The sequence below is a fragment of the Scyliorhinus torazame genome, chromosome 14 (assembly GCF_047496885.1).
Source record: "Scyliorhinus torazame isolate Kashiwa2021f chromosome 14, sScyTor2.1, whole genome shotgun sequence".
NCBI classification, from domain to species: Eukaryota; Metazoa; Chordata; class Chondrichthyes; order Carcharhiniformes; family Scyliorhinidae; genus Scyliorhinus; species Scyliorhinus torazame.
This window is the reverse complement of record NC_092720.1, coordinates 220,695,131-220,716,684: the sequence shown is the minus strand read 5'-3', so window position 1 is coordinate 220,716,684 and position 21,554 is coordinate 220,695,131. Positions and strand designations below refer to the sequence as shown.

General features: G+C 49.3%; 1 protein-coding gene across 1 annotated transcript in view; it reads left to right on the top strand.

Annotated features, from left to right (window-relative positions):
* LOC140389179 (uncharacterized) overlaps positions 1 to 21,554 on the top strand; it is a 160,613-nt gene that overhangs the window by 116,517 nt on the left and 22,542 nt on the right. The window contains exons 15-18 of the mRNA XM_072473340.1: positions 14,836 to 15,157; positions 15,242 to 15,303; positions 15,394 to 15,489; positions 15,583 to 15,816. Coding sequence (XP_072329441.1) covers positions 14,836 to 15,157; positions 15,242 to 15,303; positions 15,394 to 15,489; positions 15,583 to 15,816 — 714 coding nt within the window. The remainder of the gene's footprint in view (positions 1 to 14,835; positions 15,158 to 15,241; positions 15,304 to 15,393; positions 15,490 to 15,582; positions 15,817 to 21,554) is intronic.

The following is a 21,554-nucleotide window of genomic DNA, read 5'->3' as shown; positions in this document are numbered from 1 at the left end:
AAATAATTTTTGCTGACGACATCTGCCTCGCAACTCAAACCCCTTCGAGACTTGGACCGGACCTTAAACGAGGTCTTGCCAAAATTTGAACAGTACGGCTCAACATGGCAACTCAAGTCAAGCCGTGCAAAAGCAGCATACATTTTATTCCATCTTTACAATGCAAAATCCAATAAAGAACTTGACATCCAAATGACTGGCTGCAAGTTAAAGCACCACCCAACTCCAACATACCTCGGAGTGACCTTAGATAGGACATTGACCTTCCGGGAACAATTGTAGCCAAGGTTAAGTCTATGGTACAGCATGATTGCCAATCTAGCCGGCTGAACCTGGGATGCTGCTACCAACACCCTCCAAATTTCAGCACTCACATTCATACTTAGCAGCAGAATACTGCCCCTCTGTTTGGTCAAGATCATCATCACGCACTCAGAGTTGACAGCAAGCTGAATGGCAGCACGTGTATCACTACTGGAGCACGATGCTCAACACCACTCCCTTGGATCCTTGTCCTGTCAAACCTCACTACTTCACATATCCGCCAAATTGCAGTAACGCACAAAATTATGGAAAAGTTCACAATGCACCCCACCACTCCCCACTTCATGCTATTCTATTCATCCCACACAAGGTACGACTTCCATTGTAGCATCCTGCATGGGACCCACAGGGTGGGAATCCTGCAATTCAACGGCAAGTTGCCGTTTTCGTTTGGCCTCATTTCCTGCACGGGCAAGCTCAGCTCGCTAGTGCAGGGAAGCTGCTCTCAGATCGGGGCACCATTTTTAAAGGCAGCCCCGATCTATTGACCGCCACCTCAGGGGCCCCTGCCGTGGCTTACCAGACGCCCCACTTCACCCAACCTACCTCTTCCAGGGTCCTCAAGTGATTCAGCACTGGTTGCCTCACACGGGGTCCAGATGGAGCGGCACTCGTTGAGTATCGGAGGCCCCCAGGTGCATGCCCTGTGGGCAAGGTTGTACGCTGGCACTGGAGACTCCGGCAGTGCCAGTCTGGCACCTAAGATGCCCAGGTGGTACTGCCGGCTGGAAGGGGCACTGGCAAACTGGCATTTTATGTGTGGTGGTGATATGGCTGTGGGTTGTGGTAGAGGGCCGGGGACCCTCCCATAGTGCGTTGGGGCTTGGTGGGGAGTTCAGAGGTCACTTCAGGGGCTCCGCAGATTGGGTGCCATTTAAAAATGGCATCCCAATCTCCCGCTGCACTGAGGGGTTTTGGCGGGTGTAGCACCGCACTGCACAAAACAGAGCTATGTGCGGCCTTGGCCGCGTGTACCCCACTGAGGCCTCCTATCTAACGTGAGTACTGTTCTATAGCATTGTGTTTCTCAGCACTGCGAGCACCGGGAACATGTGGCTAAATGCGCTCGCTATGGGACTTTGCTCCCTTTTAGTTAATTCCTGCCCAACAATACTGTGGCTACAAGAGCAGGTCTGGGACTCGATGAATAACCCACCTCCTGACTCCCCAAAGCCTGTCCGCCATCCACAAGGCACAAGTCTAACAAACTAAGTATGGATAACTAAGGGATCAGTGTTTTTCGAACTTTTTTTCCAAGGGCTCATTTTTACCAACCGGCCGACCTTCGCGACCGTCTCCGGCCGATCTTCGCGACTTATGCCGGCCGACCATTGTGACTCATGCCGGCCAACCTTCGTGACCCACGCCGGCCGACCTTCGCGACCTACGCCGGCCGACCTACGCCGGCCGACCTTCGCGACCTACGCCGGCCGACCTTCGCAACCTACGCCGGCCGATCTTCGCGACTCATGCCGGCCGACCATTGTGACTCATGCCGGCCAACCTTCGCGACCCACGCCGGCCGACCTTCGCGACCTACGCCGGCTGACCTTCACGACCGTCTCCGGCTGACCTTCGCGACCCACGCCGGCCGACCTGCGAGACCCACCATTTTCTCTTACCTTGTCTGTTGCTGACAAAAATGGAGGAAATGGTTTTGGGTCCCTTTGGCCCCAAAGGTCCCTTTGTCCCCCCCCCCGAACTTGAAAAAAAAAGGCTGCGACCATATTTAAAAAAATGTGGCCGCACTGCACGTGCGTGCCCGATCATCGGTGCGCATGCGCATAGTTTTGCTCATGCACACTGATGACGGGGACGCATGTGCAGTGCATCCGAATTTTTAAAATCTGTTCCTGGCCATTTTGAAGGCCGCTCGCAGCCGGCATTATTAAAAGCCGGCTGCTGTGTGCGGATTTGCACGATCGGGAGCGCCGCGACGGACGGCTCCGCGACCCTCCCGACACCCGCCTGCAGGTCGCCCCTGAGTTTGACAATGCCTGTAACAGAAGATAGAGAATTGGGACAAGAGGAGAATTTTCAGAATATCAACCACAGGGATCAGTGCTGGGGCCACAATTCATTACAATGTATGTGAGTGATTTGGACAATGGACGCAAATGTGCAATTGCCAAGTTTGTGGATATATAGGTGGCAAGGCAAGTGGTGAGGATGACACAAAGGGCTGGCTTTTTTGGCCACGTCCACCTGGAGCGAAGCATCCTTACCTCACAGTTTCACAAATTTTGAAAAGTGTTTGGGATTCTTGACCAGTATCCTAACAGATGCTGGGGTCTGGAATGGGATCTTAATATAGTTAGGGGCTCTTCACCAGGATGAAAAAGTATAATTCCTAATTTGGTTCGGCATTATGGAATTTAAAGACCGTGAGTGTGTGAGGAACTGGTGCTTTGTTTCAGGTGTTGCAGTTTAATTAGGGAGTGACTGGTACAATGGCTCTTCATGTGGTTATGAATTTCCTAGAAGTGGAAGAGGTCATTCTGGTTGGGTTACAATGGGTGGTTAAAGCAAAGCTTCTGGATTTTGGGAACAAGTTGCAGTTGACTTTATCTGAACAGGTGAGGAAGGTGGAGTTAAGGCGATAGCTTGGCGTTTAAATTGGCAGAGACACAGTCTGAATCATTAGAATTAACTAAAATTTAATTATGCTGGAAACAATTAGAACTGCAGGAACAAGATCAATTGAAATTAGAACTGAAGAAATAAGAAATAGAGGAAATGACAAAGGGAAAGGAAGAAAGTTTCTCAAAAGGCAATTGAAATGAGGAAATTTGAGGTGGAAATGTAAAGATTAGAAAGTGAGGAAAGGGGTTAAGGAGGATGGAGAGAGTGACAATGGCAGAAGCAAAGGAAAAGAGAGAGAATTTGAACTTCATCAACTGGAGCGGAGAAGGATGAGAGGCGACTTAATAGAGGTTTATAAGATGATGAGGGGGATAGATAGAGTGGACGTACCGAGACTATTTCCTCGGGTGGATGTAGCTGTTACAAGGGGGGCATAACTATAAGGTTCAGGGTGGGAGATATAGGAGGAATATCCGAGGTAGGTTCTTTACTCAGAGAGTGGTTAGGGTGTGGAATGGACTGCCTGCTGTGATAGTGGAGCCGGACACTTTAGGAACTTTCAAGCGGTTATTGGATCGGCACATGGAGCACACCAGAATGACGGGGAGTGGGATAGCTTGATCTTGGTTTCGGACAATGCTTGGCACAACATCGAGGGCCGAAGGGCCTGTTCTGTGCTGTACTTTTCTATGTTCTATGTTCTAACTGCAAAGAGAACATCAACTTAAAATGCTGGAGTTAAAAGCAGAAACTGAGGAAAGTCTAGAAGGATTAATTTTTCCTGGTCAAATGCCTAGTGGGGATATGTTTTTAAAAAATCACACACTGCCAAGGTTTGATGAGGAAAATGTGGAAACCTATTTTTTAAAATCTTTTTTGAGAAAGAAGCTAAACAATTGAAGTGGACAAAGACCATGTGGGCGTTGTTGGTTCAAACAAAGTTGGGAGGTAGAGTAAGTGAAGTATTTTCATCACTGTATTGGATTGGATTTGTTTATTGTCACGCGTACCGAGGTACAGTGAAAATAATTTTTCTGCGTGCAGCTCAACCGATCATTTAGTACATGAAAGAAAAGAAAATACATAATAGGGCAAAGACCTCTCTTCAGGTTAACATGCAGGTTCAGTCTGCAGTTAGGAAGGCAAATGCAATGTTAGCATTCATATCAAGAGGGCTAGAATACAGGACCAGGGATGTACTTCTGAGGCTGAAGAGGCTCTAGTTACCTCCCATTTGGAGTATTGTGAGCAGTTTTGGGCCCGTATCTAAGGAAGGATGTGCTGGCCTTGGAAAGGGTCCAGAGGAGGTTCACAAGAAGGATCCCTGGAATTAAGAGCTTGTCTTAGGAAGAATTGTTCTGGACTCTGGGTCTGTACTATGTTGGAGTTCAGAAGGATGAGGGGGGATCTTATTGAAACTTACAGGATACTGCGAGGCCTGGATAGAGTGGACGTGGAGAGGATTTTTCCACAGTGTAAAAACTAGAACCAGAGGACACAATCTCAGACTAAAGGGACGGCCCTTTAAAACAGAGATGAGGAGGAATTTCTTCAGCCAGAGGGTGGTGAATCTGTGGAATTCTTTGCCGCAGAAGGCTGTGGAGGCCAAATCACTGAGTGTCTTTAAGACGGAGATAGATAGGTTCTTGATTAATAAGGGGATCAGGGGTCATGGGGAGAAGGCAGGAGAATGGGGATGAGAAAAATATTAGTCATGATTGAATGGCGGAGCAGACTCAATGGGCCGAGTGGCCTAATTTTGCTCCTATGTCTTATGGCATAACAAAACACAATGTAAATATGAGGAGGTATCTAGGGATTATGATGAGGTGAGAAAAGCCATCTTAGGTGCATAGGAGCTCGTGCTGGACAAAAGTTCAGAAATCTAAGGAACGAATCAGGTCAAACATATATGGAATTTGAAAGAATCAAACAAAATAATTTTGATAGGTGCATAGGAGAATTAAAAATAGACCAAACGTATGAAGCTCTTCGGGAAAGTATTATTTTGGAGGAATTTAAAGATTCACTTCCTACAGTCGTGAGAACTCATGTGAAAAGCAAAGGCTTCAAACTGTTGGACTGGCAACAGAAATGACAGATGATTTTGAATTAGTTCCTAAATTAAGTTTTGGTTTTTAACATCATTTCAATCTGTGAAGGATAGAAACTGGGGAAATGGAAAAGCCACATGTGGGCAAGGCCAAAGCGGTCTAGTTGGAGATATCAAGGAGAGTTTGCCTCAGGCTAAAGAGGAAATTTATGATGTTGGATGAGAGATAATAAAACTTAAATGTTTCCATTGTAATAAAGTTGGACACAGAACAGTTGCAATGTTGGTAGCTTAAGGAATGCACTGGGAAAACAGGTGCATTAAAACAAGATAAGCCAGTGGGGTTTATTAAAGTGGGGGAAAAATGGCATGTCTCCAGCTGAAGAGGAGCCAAAGAGTGTACAGCCTGTTCGAAGGCAAAAACCTTAATGGATACAGGAGCATGTCAATTGTTAATGATGAGAAGTAAAGAGATATGGGGCTGGATTTTCCGCAGCTCTGTGCTAAAATCGCATTTGGCACGGGGGCAGAGAATCAAAGTTCCCAACGGAATCGGACCCGGCGCCACTCCGACGGTTCTCTGGACCCCGAATAACCGCGCGGCTGGGCGGCCATTGCCAGAGGCCTGCCCAGCGATACTCCGCTCCCGACCGGCCCAGTTCCCGACGACATGGAACAAATGTGGTATTGCCGGTCGGGATGCGCGCAAGGGGGCTGCAGACCGAGTCCGCGGCCGCCCTGCTGGGGGGTGGGGGGATCAGGCACCGGGGGTGGCCTTATGAGCGGCCAGGGCAGCGATCGGGCCAGACGGATCCTCAGGCGCGCGGCTGATCGGGGGGTGGGGGAATAGTTTGGTTGTGTTGGTCCGCGGTCCGAGTTCGCTGGAGGACGCGGCCGTGCCCATGCGCGGACTCGGAACTGGAAGCGCGGGAGCCCGTATCCGCATCCGTGGAGGATGAAGTGGATATGTTTAGTTCAGGAAAGTTGGTCGAATTACAACAGAAGGATTCAGAGATAAAGAAGTTGTATCAGAAAGCATATACAGAAGTAGAATCTGAGTGCATATTGAGTATTATTAAGTTAGAAATGATGTATTGATCAGAAAGTGAAGACCTTTACATATTCAGGCAGATGAGAAATGGGAAGAAATTCATCAAGTGGTGTTGCCAGTGGGTTATAGAAAGGAGATTTTGCAGGGAACGCATGAGGTTCCAGTAGGGGGTCATTTAGGAATAAGGAAAAATACAAAAACATTTTACTGGCCTGGACTGCATAAGGCTGTAGTTGAATTTTGTCGTACATGCCACACATGTCAGGGAATAGGAAACCCTCAAGCGGTACTCAAACCAGCACCCCGAATACCTTATGGCATTTGATGAGACCTTTCCTCAGGTGCTAATTGATTGCGTTGTACCCCTTCCTAAGATGAAAAGTGGGAATCAGTATTTGTTGATGTGCCTAATAGATTCCCGGAGGCCATTCGAAAAAAAAAAATTACAGCTAAGAGGGTTGTGGAGGAGTAACTACTTTTTTCTTTACCAGATATGGATTGCCGAATGAAATCCAATCAGATCAAGGATCCAATTTTATTTCAAAGTTACTCAGGGAAGTTAAAGGTAGCTTGGGAGTAAAGCAATTTAAATTAACTGTGCATGATCTAGAATCGCAGGGAAATTAGGAAGGTATTAAATGGCATCAAACTCTAAAGACCATGTTGAGGGCCTATGGTCTGGATTATCCAGTAAATTGGGATAAAGAAATTCCATTTGTACTATTTGCAATTAGGGCTCCACCAAGTGAACCAACTAAATTCAGTCCATTCGAATTGAGTTTTGATGATGAGGTAAGAGGACCACTTAAATAGGTTAAAGAGAAATTGGTGAGTCAGAGACTCTGGGCCCAGTTTTCCCACTGCATTGAGTCGGCATCAATCCCGTTATCCGGGTGAATGGTCAGAGAGGCCATGCCACAATCGGGAAAGGCGAATGGGCAGCGAATCAGTTATGAGGCCAAAAACATGGCCGCCACCGGATGCCCAGCAGAATACCATGCTCCAGTGCCTCAACAGTGGTGTCCATGAATTCTACAGCAAACTCTGTTGGCATATCATTAGTGGGCCTGACCTGGTATTCTCCGGGGCCTCCGTGATGCGCCGCCTCCGTTGGGAGAAATTACCGACGGTGTGTTTCACTTGTGGTTTCAAAAATCGGGAAACGGGCGACCATGGGCTGTCGGTCCTGCCAGTGACAGGGCTGGCTGGGGAGGGGGTGTCTGCCAGGCACAGGGGGGTGCAGCCCAGAGAATGGACTGTGGGGTCGGGGTGCACCACACAGGACCGGGGTGTCCAGGCATGGACTGCCATTGTATGCCAGGCAGCCATTTTGCGATGCACTCCACTGACTGCCCTCCGTGGCCAGTGGTTGTACAGAGTGACACTGGCCGTATGGGTGCCCCTACCTCATCCCGCATCCTCCATCGCACCACCCCTGTACACTACCCCCCACCCTCACATTTCACCCCTCTTCAACTAGCCGTCCTCTGCCAGCGGTGTAGCACATGGCCCACCCAAGGGCAACGCCTACAGTAGCCCCTATAGAAGGGCACCAGAACGGGGCCGAGGAACATCTGCTGGCATGGGTAGCGCCAGCCAAAGGCACCCCTGGCAGCAGGGATGGGCACCAGAGGCCCCGATGGTGCCGGGCACCGACGGGGTCAAGGGTGCGGAGGGCAGGGCGCAAGGGAGAAGAGCCGGGTGTGGATTGGGAGGGAGGGGGCATGCAGGGGAGCATCTGCTACGCAGACCGGGGCCACCATGTAGCCCGTTAGACCTGGTTGGGCATGGGGGTACACACCATGCTAACATGTCTTTCACCTCTGCAGACAATGATTATCGAAATCCAAACAGCAATGGTGGCCTTCATTCTGGCCTCCTCAGCTCTGGGGGATGGATTGAGACTGTACCAGCTGGAGCTGCTCAGGGAGGACCCTGCAACAGCGGAGCCTGCCCCAGGTGTTTGTATCTCCTGCCCAAAGGAAGAGGTTGAAAGGAGAATAACTCAAATGGAAGGCTGCCCACTTTCCCAAGGCAGCGAGAGGCATCGCCAGAGTCAACGGATGGAAGGCAGGTTCACATGATGGATTGGGCTGTGTTCACGATTCTCTGTAGCTTCTTACTGTCTTGGGCTGAGCAGTTGCCATACCTGTGATGCAGCCAGATAGGATGCTTTCTATGGTGCATTGTAAAAGTTGGTACGAGTCAATGTGGACATGCTGAATTTCCTTAGTTTCCTGAGGAAATCTAGGCGGTTGTGCTTTCTTGGTTGTAGCGTCGACGTGGGTGGACCAGGACAGATTTTTGGAGATGTGCACCCCTAGGAATTTGAAGCTGTCAACCATCTCCACCTCGGCCCCATTGATGCAGGCAGGGGTGTGTACAGTACTTTGCTTCCTGAAGTCAATGATCAGCTCCTTATTTTTGCTGACTTTGAAGGAGAGATTGTTGTCGTTACACCATGCCACTAGATTCTCTATCTCCCTCCTGTACTCTGACTCATCATTGTTCGAGATCCGACCCACTACAGTCGTGTCATCAGCAAACGTGTAGATGGATTTGCAGCTAAATATTGTCAAGCAGTTGTGTGTGTATAGGGAGTATCGCGGGGCCCCGGTATTGAGGAATATCATGGAGGAGATGTTGTTGTTTCCTGACTGATTGTGGTCTATGGGTCAGGAAGTCGAGGATCCAGTTCCAGAGAGAGGAGCCAAGTCCTAGGTTTGGGAGTTTTGATATGAGCTTGGCTGGGAGGACTGAAACTGGATTCCACTGAATCATCAGCATGTGGAGTGAAGTTCCAGGTAGAGAAGTACAGGAAAAAACCTTGAAGTCATTAAAGAAACAATTTGCTGCAACAATGGGGAGATATTAAGATTTCACTCGAAGGAAGGAGAGACCACGATTGGCAGAATCACCTTCCTCGTCTGTAATTATCTGGCAATTATTTTTTGGTTGCTGTGTAAGTTTCCAAGATGCTAATTTTAAGGTTTGGGAGTCGCAGATTACCTAAAATAGGCAGGCGAGAACTTACTAGTGATTTTAAGGTGGTTTATTATTTTATGAAGAAGTGAGTTTCGATATGATGCATCAGCTAAATAAAGAGGAAAAACTCACGACTGGGACAGGTGGGAGCTGTTTACTGATCACCGATCCCAGAGGATGAGAAGACAGATGGTTGCAGAGAGTGTTGTTCTTTGTAGTTTGTGCCAGGAACATTCTGCTCTCTCACTGAAGCGTTAGCTAACTCTTCCGCAGTTTCCTCTGTTGGAGGGCGTTTTCTGATACTGGACTATGATATAAATTATAGGTGGCCTGGTAACTACATTTGTGCTCCTATATTACTTTTGAATAGTTCTGATGAGACAAAAGGTACTCACTGGCTTAGCCTGTTTAGAAGAGGCAATTTGTAGAAATAGTAAGTGTATACACAATGCTTGTTAATATCAGAAAGGACACAAAATGGCTGTTAGCTATTAAAGCAAAACTAAAGACACAAAATGGCTGAACCAGCCACTTTCCTTTAGCAATAAGTTACAAACTGTGTAAACTACCTCATGAGAACTTAGGGAGTATTTCAACAGCCGCTGATAACCGCTTCACAGAACAAGAAATGCCATGTGTCCTTGATAAGCTCAAGGACCCCAGCTGCAGACAGGACATCATTATGTTAGTCTTGAGTGACTTTTGCATGAAGTTAGGGGCAAATAAGACAACACCCACTTTAACCATATATGTGATTACTGGGATGCGAAGAAAATTGATTGACTGCATGTAATGAAGTGTGACATGAATATAGTTGATTGATTGTATGTAAATAAGAATACAACTAATTCCGCCCCTTGAATCTGTATATTAACCCGTGTGAGCCTTAGCTCAAGGGAGCTGTCAATAGGCTGCGGAGCCTCATGCCTTTTCTCCCAGATCTGATAGAATAAACTGTTTCTTTACTCATCCTCAGGCCTCCGTGTGAATATTTTCACCTTGAACACCTTTCCTCGTCCATCTTCCATCTGGAGAAGACAGTTGCCTTACAAGGACTGTCCCCTGCCTCCAAACAGCTGTTAATATACTTTATTACCAGGAACTGGTAGTTCAACCCTGTGTAAAGCACAATGTTTATAACTTCCTGACCAATGGAATACAGGACAGCTACCCAAGATGTCAGGGTGGTTACCGCCCCTCTCCCCCCCCCCCCCCCCACCCACCCCCCAACCACCTGTCCATCACTTCTGCTTGAGGTTATCATTTTGTTCACCTCATGCTGAGGGTCATTGGTTAGATATTTGTATAGATTGGCGGATACTACACACTGTTCTATCGAACTAGGTTTGCTAACATGGAAGCCTGAGCTCCGCCCCCTCCAAATGGCGTACTCTCAGAGTATGCCTCAAGCCGTCGGGGCGGCCTCAGGACGTTACCTGAGGCCCCCCCCCCCCGAAGGCGTCGGTCGCGTGTGGCATTTTATATCGGGAACTCAGCGTGGCGGCTGCAAACTAAGCCGCCACAGTCAGGGGAGGGGAGCCGATCCGCAGGCAGCCAGGGCTTTGGCGGGGGCTGGGGGCACTGGTGGGGGGTGGGCCGGGGGTGGCGAGCCTGGCCGAAGGGGGTCACTATTTGGCAGGTCAGGTCCGCGCGTGGCTGGCGCCATGTTGCACAACGCCGGGGGCTCTACACTGCGTGCCTGCTGGCCCCCCACCAGGTGGAGGATCGGTGGCCGTGTTGCGCCGTTTATTCGGTCGTAAAACGTCACCATTCCCACGCCGGCATCAGCACTTCGTCTCAGAATCGGAGGATCCAGCTGCTGAGGTGTCTTCCTGCTCTGCCGACTAATTCCATAAGAATTCTAATCTTATCCTGAAAAGTATAATTTATTTCGGGTCCCGTTTCTTACAATGGGACTAACTTCAGGCAAATGTTCGTAAATACAGATATTGACTATTTCATTTCTGTCATTGTCTCAGTGAGAATATTGTGGAACCCACTTTGATGATTGATCTGACAAACCTGGTACACTTATCCAGCACAGAAGAGGCAGAGAGTGAACGAGTCTCTGTGATTAATACATTAGAAAGCATCTTATCAGCCACTCAATGTCACTTAGAGCGGGAGTCCGCCCGGCGACTGAATCAATGGATTTCTCCAATATCCGTAGCTCGCTGGTGGGGTTCTTGCAGCGGGCTGGGCGGAAGGATCCAGCCCTTAGTCACTTTCTTGGGCCCTGGGGAGTTTCTCACCGGTTCAGCCCACACTTAAGAATTTTTTTTTATACTGGGAGCTGATCTCAGGGATCGGGCCACCATTTTGAAAGGGTGCCCCGATCTCTAAGTGAGCTTGTGGGTTGCCCACACCCCCACCCATGGGCAGTGCCAGCCCCAACACACATGGGCACTATCCCCACACCCCCCAAGTGAGGGCTCCTTGTTATCGGGTCCCTGGGGGTCCCCCCTTTTCAGGACCCCCCAAGCCCCATTGCAGCACCCCCTCCTTTCCAGGACACCACCCTCACACCCCTGCCCCAACTTCCCAGAGGTCCCTCTTACCTGCCCTGCACTCCCCCACCCTTCAAACCCCATCCACCCTCATTTAATGGACATGCCACCCCCCCCAGCCCTTGACAGTGCCACCCTGGCACTTGGGCACCCTTGCACTGACACCCAGGCAGTGCTCTTGCTGGCTTGGCAGTGCCACTCAAGCACCTTGGCAGTGGCAGGGTGGCTGTGCCAAGATGCCAGCTGGACAGTGCAAAGCTGCCCATATTCCCGGGGGAGGGGACCACCTTGGCACTTACCCTGACCACCCAGGGGTCTCCGATGGCCCAGGAGACCCCCCTGGGTGCCGTTCCACCAGGTCCACGTTTGTGAGGACCAGCGCTGATCGGCGCCCGGCTACAGCCTCCCTGGGGAGGCCGGAGAATCAGCGGAGGTCGGCGAATCCCGGGTAGGTAGGTCGTAAGTGGGTTTGCGAACTACTTCATCATTTGGTCCCGCACATTTGGGTTGGAGTTCTGAATACGACGATTGGCGGGACTTCGGTGAATCCCACGATGCGCAGGCTGTAGGGTGGCCCTCTCCTGGGATTCTGCGGCCATGCTGTACTCTCGCTTGATATGAGTCATCGCCACACTACAAGTTACAGGAACGGTTCCAGTGACTGTTACACGGACACATCCAGCAGCTGCCGGGAAGAAGGTTAACAAAGCTCGGCCCAGACAGCCAGTCACCCCACCACGGTCACTGGGCGACAGCTCAGCCCCCTGTATGTTCAAGATGCACCGGGAGGGGAAAGATCAGGGGAACATGTTCCTGAACCAACCCGTGTGGTTGTCCAAAGCCCTGGCCCTGCTGAGCAAGCCTCCCCGTGGATAGTGGGACAGACAGTCCCGAGGGGCTGACCACTGAGGACTGGGCTTTGTTGCGGGTAACACTCCCCTCGTCTTCACTCAACATCTGCTGCAACATCTGGGGCTGGGAAATCTCATGTCTGATGAGACAAATGTGCAGTGAGAAGAAGGTTTCTGGGATCAGGATGGGGCCCTGAGTAACTGACAAGGGGATCGGCAATGTCCTCGGAATGGAACATATTAGAAATCTGTTTCTCTATTCCTCTTTCTGTCTCTGTATCAGAAAAAGCTGGTGTCCTGTCCGGACACTTTGCTTTGAATGTTTCTGAAGGGATGCACAAGGTCAGTTGTTATTCTGAAAAAATAATGTCCAGATTACAAGAGTATTATTTTCAGGAGGGATTAGGTGGGATACGGAATCCTTGTGGTTATAAAGTTTCACATGGGTCTGCGGAGTAGGAGTATCATAGAATCAATTGAATTTACAGGGCAAAAGGAGGCCATTCGGCCCATCGAGTCTGCACCAGCCCTTGGAAAGAGCACTCTACCCAAGCCCACACTTCCACCCTATCCCCGTAACCCAGTAACCCTAATCAACCTTTTTGGACACTAAGGGCAATTTATCACGGCCAATCCACCTAACCTGCACATCTTTGGACTGCGGGAGGAAACCGGAGCACCCGGAGGAAACCCACGCACACACGGGGGGAACGTGCAGACTCCGCACGGAGTGGTGACCCAAGCCGGGAATCGAACCTGGGAACCTGTAGCTGTGAAGCAACTGTGCTAACCACTGTGCTACCCCAGAGTAGAGCTATTGAGACCACAGCACTAACTTTCTGACAACTGAATCCATTACTGGAAAAAGCTGTGATGTGGAGATGCCGGCGTTGGACTGGGGTGGGCACAGTAAGTCTGACAACACCAGGTTAAAGTCCAACAGGTTTGTTTCGAATCACTAACTTTCGGAGCACTGCTCCTTCCTCAGGTGAATGGAAAAACCTGGTGTGATGGATGGAGGAATTCCCACTGAGCAGTCGTGGTGTTGTGCTCTGATGCTGGGTCTGTGGTACATGAAGTGGCCTTTACTGGGTATGTACAGAAGGGGCTGATCAGTAATGGAAAGACCACTACGGGGAGCACTGGTGTGTATAAAAAGGGGAAGCAAGCAGCTGGGCAGGTCAGACCGTGAGGAGAACAATGGCAGAGATTTAGCTCAGGGCTGCTAGTGTGGTCCGGCCTAGTTGTAGTGTATAGAAAAGTTGTAACCTTTCTACCAGTACAGTTCTTAAAGTAAGAACTCACAAAGTTATTTAAGTTGTGTTGCTCAATAAACCTTCTGTAAAACTTCTGGACGACTTTGAGCCTTCTTCCAAAGCCTCCACTGTAACTGAGTTGTGCAGCACAGATTACCTGCCCTACAGGTAACAGAACAGTACATTGTGGAGATCCTGTACGATCACTGATCTCGAATCCTTGATGTTGACACTGGATCCTCTTTGTGAATTCAATTGAACGGTGAAGTGAAAATATGTTTCACATTGAAGCGAAGGTCATTGGGTCTCATTGATAACTCATGTCACCTTCCCCCCCCACCCCGTCTTTGGGAGAGGAAGATACAATCTGAGGGAGAATTGCTGCAGAGTGTACAGTTTGATTCAAAACCTTGGGGTTGAATTTCCATGGGGGGATTCTCTGGACTGTCCACTGCATTTAGTGGGAACCTGCAGCGACCGGGGAGAAATGGTGTAAACGGCACCTACAGGATTTCCACTGCTCGTCCACCGCAGTTACAGCTAATTCTGGACACCGCACTTTGGGAAGGATGTCAAGGCTGAAGGGATGGTGCAAGGGGAGGTTTCCCAGAATGGGACCAGGGATGATGGTCTTCAGTTATGTGGAGTGGCTCCCAAAGTGACAATTGAGAGGATCATGGTGGATTTAAAGGGATGGTCAGGAGGAGCTGGACAATATGTTTCAGTTTGTGTTTCCCAAAAAGTAAAACACAACTTGATCATCCGTGCCTGGGGCTGCTTTGAGACAGAAGGATATGAAGGAGAGCAGCAGGCTGCCAGTCACTCACAGGACAAAATCCCCACCTCCTCCCATCCTCTCTCCACCCACCCCCACCACCAACAGACCTTCACTCCCATCGCCTGGGTTCAATTATTCCCAGAGAATAATCAGCTCTGAAAAAGAGTCATATAGAATTGTAACATTAACTCTTTCTCGCTCCCCACAGATGCTTCCAGATCGGATTTGTTTTCCCAGCATTTTCTGTTTGTATTTAGGATTTCCAGCGCCTGCATTATTTTCCTTCAATTATTCCCTGTCGGTCCCTCTCACCATGTTTATTCTTAATTCTGCTATGGCTTTGTCTCCAGGTCTCAAAGTGGGTGGTAGCTAGAGCAGTAAATAACAATAATTCCTTGAGGATTGCAGTGAACGTCATGAGGGAATTACTGAACTGAATGTGTTCAGCAGCAGAGCAGGAACAGTGTAACAAAAAGTGGTTTGAATCAGGAAGTGCTGAGTATGAACATGGCTTCCAGACAGCAGGAGGAAAGTTGGACCGATGAGGCAATTTGTCCCATTTGTCTTGATTTCTTCACTGATCCGGTTTCACTGGAGTGTGGACACAACTTCTGCCGCTCCTGTATCGCCCAGTGTTGGGAAAAGGAGAGAAACTCCTGCCCGGAATGTAGACAGGAGTTTCCAGAAAGAATCCTCAGGGCCAATCGGGTCTTAGCGAATTTGTCTGAGAAAGCTCAAAAATTAAAGCTGAATCAGAAAGAGAAGGAAAGTAAACTTCACTGTGAGGAACATCAGGAAGAACTGAAGCTGTTTTGTGAAACTGACAAGAAATTGATCTGTGTGAATTGTGTAGATTCGCAGGAACACAGAGAACACCGGTTCATCCTGATTCAGAAAGCTGTTGAAATCTACAAGGTAAAAGGGAACAGATTTGATCCCCTGATTATCTGATCACATTTTCAGGGTCTAACACTTTTATTTTCTGATTTTCTCTCCCAATCCCAGGATGGGGTGAAATCTTCCTTCGATTCTCTCACGGAGAAGAAATCGACGGTTCTCGAAATGGAGCAGCAGCAGAAACAGAAGATTTCCCAAATTAGGGTAAAGTCTCCCTGTGCTGAGCTTCCAAATTTAATTCATTATTTTGTTGTTTTTATTACAGAAACATATTATTTTTAATGTTTCTTCTTGTAGAAACAGTCGGTCAGTCTGCAGAGCCACATCACATCCGAGTTCACTAAAATGCGCCAGATTCTCACTGAGAAAGAGCAGCGTTTCATCCGAGATCTCAGGGAAGAAGAGGGAAAAATTCTAAAACCAATGGAGGAAAATCTTTGTGAAATTCAGGAGAATTTAAATTCTATTCAGGAGAAACTCTCAAAGTTGGAAAACCAGTTGGAACAAAAAGACGGAGTGAGATTTCTGAAGGTGAGGGATTATATTTCAGTTTAGTTCAGCGAAAGTTCACAGTCACAACATGATCCACACGAGCCTCCTCCCATCCTACTTCATTTCCCTGTCAATATATCCTTCTGTTCCTTTCTCCCTCATGTGTTTATCAAGCTTCTCCTCAACCGTATCTGTGTCTCTCACTCAATGGGGGGAATTTAATGCCCATTTACTTTAATGCTGTAAGGTGGCATTTAATCAGTGGGGATGGGGTGGTTGGGGGACCAGGTGGATGGGGGCCCAGCCTCCTTCCCACTTCTGTCCTGATTGAGACTGTGGGGATTGTGGGAATACTTGTCAATAATTTCCCCGATACCACACAATCTGTTCCTTTCAGGGGGTAATCAATTCAACTTGTGAGCCTCATTCGCACTCTCGATGGTATTCACCCAACAGTGGGCAGGGTACTCTCGATGCAGGAAGCCCAAAGTGAAACCTGTTGGTGCTGCAGTTCGGCTTTCAGGGGATCCCTTCTTCAATAGTGCTCAGTGCTTGATTGAGAGTCCTGGCCTCACAAGGCCAGGGAGTGGGACACAGAGGGCCAGCAACCATCTGCTGACCTCCAGCCCCTGTGACCCCCCCCCCCCAGCCCGTGATCTCCTCCCTTCATCACTTACCTGTGACCTGGGCCCCGATCCCGATCCCGGGCCTCTTGTAGTTGTAGTATCAACAACAGCCACTGCCTCCCAGGTGAGGCTGTTTCGGAATAAAGAGCTACTAGCCTGTGATTGGCCAGCAGCTCTCAAGGCTGGGGCTTGTGCCCTCGTGTTCCTTGATTCAGAGGAGGCAGTGGTCTGGTGGTAATGTCACTGGGCTAGTAATTCAATGTCCCAGGCTAATGCCATGGTTCATAAGTTCAAATCGCACCATTGCTGGTGGTGGTCTGGGGGGTGGAAGACGGTGCTCGGGGGCCGGTGTCAACTCGCTCATGCGGCCCAGTGGAGGTCGTTGGAACGTCTTACGGCATTGGAATGCGGTACTACTGGTAACGGTGCCTGAATTGACGGCCTCTGCCACTGCCTCCCAGGCGACGCTGGCTGACCTGTGGCTGACCCTCGGACCCTCTTGGGGGAACAGGGTGTCCCATCTCGGCTCCACTGCGTCCAGTAATCTGGCCAAATCGACATCTCCGAAGTGTGGAGCAGGTCTACGCGGTGGCATAGCTGCAAGATGTCTGGAGGGGTTTATGTGCTGCTCCCCTTGTTAGCAGGAAGCTGTCGGGCATGCTCCAGGTGAATCAGCTGGTTGGACAGCCATATTGCCACAAGGCCCGCGGTGGATCATTCGGAGCCTTAATTGACGTTCAATACCAGTCTTGCTGGGTCAGTCATTGCGAAGCACTCGGCAAGTCGCACTCATTACCGCACTAACTGCTTCTCCCGTTCGATCTCGCCCCAAAATTGTGCACAGTACTCCTGGTGTGCTCTCACCCAGACCCTGTACAGCTGCAGTAACGCATCCTTGCTCCTGTACTCAAATCCTCTTGCAATGAAGGCCAACATAAAATTTGCCTTCCGAACTGTTTGCTGTATCTGCGTGCTTGCTTATGATGACCGATGTACAAAGACTTTGAACTTCAACATTTCTCAATGAATCATAATTTAAGTAATACTCTGCTATTCTGTTTTTCCTTTCAAAGTGGATAACTTCCTATTTATCAACGTTATACTGCATCTGCCATGTATTTGTCCACTCAATCAACTTGTCTAAATCACCTTGAAACCTCTTAACATCCTCCTCGCCACTCACATTCCCACCAAGCTTTATGTCGTCAACAAACTTGGGGGCAACAGTAGCATAGTGGTTAGCACTACGGCATCACAGTTCCAGGGTCCCAGGTTCGATTCCCCGCTGGGTCACTGTCTGTGCGGAGTCTGCACGTTCTCCCCGTGTCTGCGTGGGTTTCCTCCGGGTGCTCCGGTTTCCTCCCACAGGCGAAAGATGTGCAGGTTAGGTGGATTGGCCATGGTCAATTGCCCTTAGGTTAGATGGGGTTGCTGGGTTACGGAGATGGGGTGGAGGTGTGGGCTTGGGTAGGGTGCTTTTTCCCAAGAGCCGGTGTAGACTGGATGGGCCTCCTTCTGCACTGTAAATTCTATGATTTAAAATATTACAAACAATTCTCTAATCCAAATTGTTGACATACATTGTGAATAACTGGGGCTCAAGCACTGATCCCTGTGGTACCCCACTGGTAACCGTATTCCACTCTGAAAATACCTATTTATTCCTACTCTTCCCTGTCTGTTAACCAATTCTCAATCCACATCAGTGCATCGCCCCCAATCCCATGCACTTGAATTTTGCACACCAACCTTTTATGTAGGATTTATCAAATGTTTTTGGAAAATCCAAATACACCACATCCACTTGTTCTCCCACATCTATTCTGCTGTTAAAATCCTCAAAATTTTTTAGTACTTTTGTCAAACATAATTTCTTATCAGAATAGACTTTGTCTATTCTCATTGATATTTCCTCAGTGTATGTTATCACATTTTTATGATAGACCCTAGCATTTTCCCAGCACTGTAGCACAGTGGTTAGCACTGTTGCTTCACAGCTCTAGGGTCCCAGGTTCGATTCCCGGCGTGGGTCACTGTCTGTGCGGAGTCTGCACGTTCTCCCCGTGTCTGCGTGGGTTTCCTCCGGGTGCTCCGGTTTCCTCCCACAGTCCAAAGATGTGCAGGTTAGGTGGATTGACCGCGCTAAATTGCCCTTAGTGTCCAAAAAGGTTAGGTGGGGTACTGGGTTACAGGGATAGGGTGGAGGTGTGAGCTTAATTAGGGTGCTCTTTCCAAGGGTCAGTGCAGACTCGATGGGCCGAATGGCCTCCTTCTGCACTGTAAATTCTATGATTCTTTGCTACTAATAGAAACATAGAAAGTAGCCTGCGTCACCATTCAATATGATCATTGCTGATCATGCAAATTCAGTATCCCACTCCCACTTTCTCTCCATACCCCTTGATTCCCTTCAGCCGCAATGGCCACATCCATCTTGAATATATCCAATGAACTGGCCCCAACAGCTTTCTGTGGTACAGAATTCCACAAGTTCACAATTCTCTGAGAGAAGAAGTTCTTCCTCATCTCAGTCCTGAATGGCTTACCCCTTATTATTAGGCTGTGACCCCTAGTACTGGATGTCCCCAACATCAGGAACATTCTTCCCACATCTAGCCTGCCCAGACCCATCAGGATTGAATATGTTTCTGTGAGATCCCCTCTCATTCTTCTAAACTCCAGTGAGTACAAGCCCAGTCGATCCAGTCTTTCTTCGTATGTCCGTCCCAACATCCCGGGGCAGCAGGGTAGCATAGTGGTTAGCACAATTGCTTCAGAGCTCCAACATCCCAGGTTCGAATCCGGTTTCCTCCCACAGTCCAAAGATGTACAGGTTAGGTGGATTGGCCACACTAGATTGCCCTTAGTGTCCAAGATTGCCCTTAGTGTTGGGTGGGGTAACTGGGTTATGGGGATGGGGTGGAGATGTGGGCTTGGGTAGGGTGCTCTTTCCAGGGGCCAGAGCAGACTCGATGGTCCAAATGGCCTCCTTCTGCACAGTAAATTCTATGATATGAATTAAGTCTGGTGAACTTCATTAGCAAGAATGCCCTTCCTCAAACTAGGAGACCAAAACTGCACACAATACTCAAGGTGTGGCCTCACCAAGGCCCTGTATAACTGCAGCAAGACATCCCTACTCCTGTTCTCGCTATGAAGGCCAGCATGCCTTTTCTCACCGGATAAAAACAAATTACTGCGGTTGCTGGAATCTGAAACGAAAGGGGACCTGTAACAGCATCCCCGAACAGGCGCCGGAATGTGGCGACTAGGGGCTTTTCACAGTAACTTCATTTGAAGTCTACTTGTGACAATAAGTGATTTTCATTTCATTTCATTTCAAGGGAAAATGCTGGAAAATCTCAGCAGGTCTGGCAGCATCTGTAGGGAGAGAAAAGAGCGAACGTTTCGAGTCCGATGACCCTTTGTCAAAGCTAACAGACAGAGAAAGTGGGAAATATTTATACTGTGGAGTGAGAATGAAAGATGAGTCATAGCCACAGAAACCCAGGGAAACCGGGTGCTAATAGCCACAGAAACCACGGGGAAAGAGCGCGAATGGCAGTCCCCAGAGAGGACAAAAGATGTGAAAGGTCAAACAGCAGTTTTCCTCACCGCCTGCTGTACCTGCACGCCAACCTTCAGCGACTGTTCCAACGGGACACCCTGGTCTCGTTGCACTTCCCCTTTTCCTAAACTGCCACCATTCAGATAATAATCTGCCTCCCTGTTTTTGCCACCAAATTGGATAACCTCACATTTACCCACGTTATATTGCATTTAGCAATGCCCATTCAGTCAGCCTCTCCAAGTCACCCTGCAGCCTCTTTGTACCCTCCTCACAGCACACACCGCCACCCAGCTTAGTGTCGTCTGCAAATTTGGAGATATTGCATGCAATTCCTTCGTCCAAATCATTAATGTATATTGTGAACAGCTCAAGCCACAGCACTGAACCCTGCGGTACCCCGTTAGTCACTGCCTGTCACTCTGAAGAGGACCAGTTTATTCCCACTCTCTACTTCCTGTCTGCCAACCAGTTCTCTATCCAGGTCAGTACATTACCCCCAATACCATGAGGTTTAATTTTGCTCATTAATCTCATATGTGGGACCTTGTCAAAAGCATTTTGAAAATCCAGATATACAACATCCATTGGTTCACCCTTGTCCACTCTACTGGTCACATCCTCAAAAAATTCCTGAAGATTTGCCAAGCATGATTCCCCTTTAGTGAATCCATGTTGACTTGGAGCAATTATTTCATCTTTAATAATTGAGTCCAGCATTTTCCCCACCACCAGTCAGGCTAAGTGGTCTGCATACCCCTGTTTTCTCCCTCCCACCTTGTTTCAATAGTGGAGTTGCATTTGCCACTCTGCAATCAGATGAGGTTGTTTAAAATTTGCAGAATTTTTTGAAGATGACAAGCAATGCATCCACTATTCCCATGGCCACCTCCTTTAGTACCCTAGGATGTAGGTTATCAGGGCCTAATTTATCTGCTTCCACTTCCATTAAGAGAGATGGGGCGAAATTCTCCGTTATCAGCGGAAAGTCCGCCGATCGGCGCAAAAAACGGCGCAAATCCGACTTGCGTCACGTCGGAAAAATGGGTCGATAGTCTCTGGCCCGAAATGGGCTAGCAGCGACGTAACGGGATCCGCGCTTGCGCAGTGGTTCACGCCGTGCAGCGTCATACGCGCCGCACGGCGTGACGGCTCATAAGGCCGCGCTGCTCCCCCCCACCCGACCGCAACACCCGACCGCAACACCCGACTGGATGGCTGGCCGCCGCTCAGCCCCGAGGTTCGAGTCACGCGATGTGGAGGCGCTCCTGGACGCGGTGGAGCAGAGGAGGGACGCCCTGTATCCCGGGCACGGCCGCAGAGTTGCCCCACGCCACAGCCGGCGTCTGTGGAGGGAAGTGGCAGAGGCCGTCACCGCTGTGGCCCTAACACCACGGACAGGCACCCAGTGCCACAAGAAGGTGAAAGACCTCGTCAGAGCAGGCAGGGTGAGCCTCCCCCATATCCCCCCCTCCCCCATATCCCCCCCTCCCCCATATCCCCCCTCCCCCATATCCCCCCCTCCCCCATATCCCCCCTCCCCCATATCCCACCTCCCCCATATCCCCCCTCCCCCATATCCC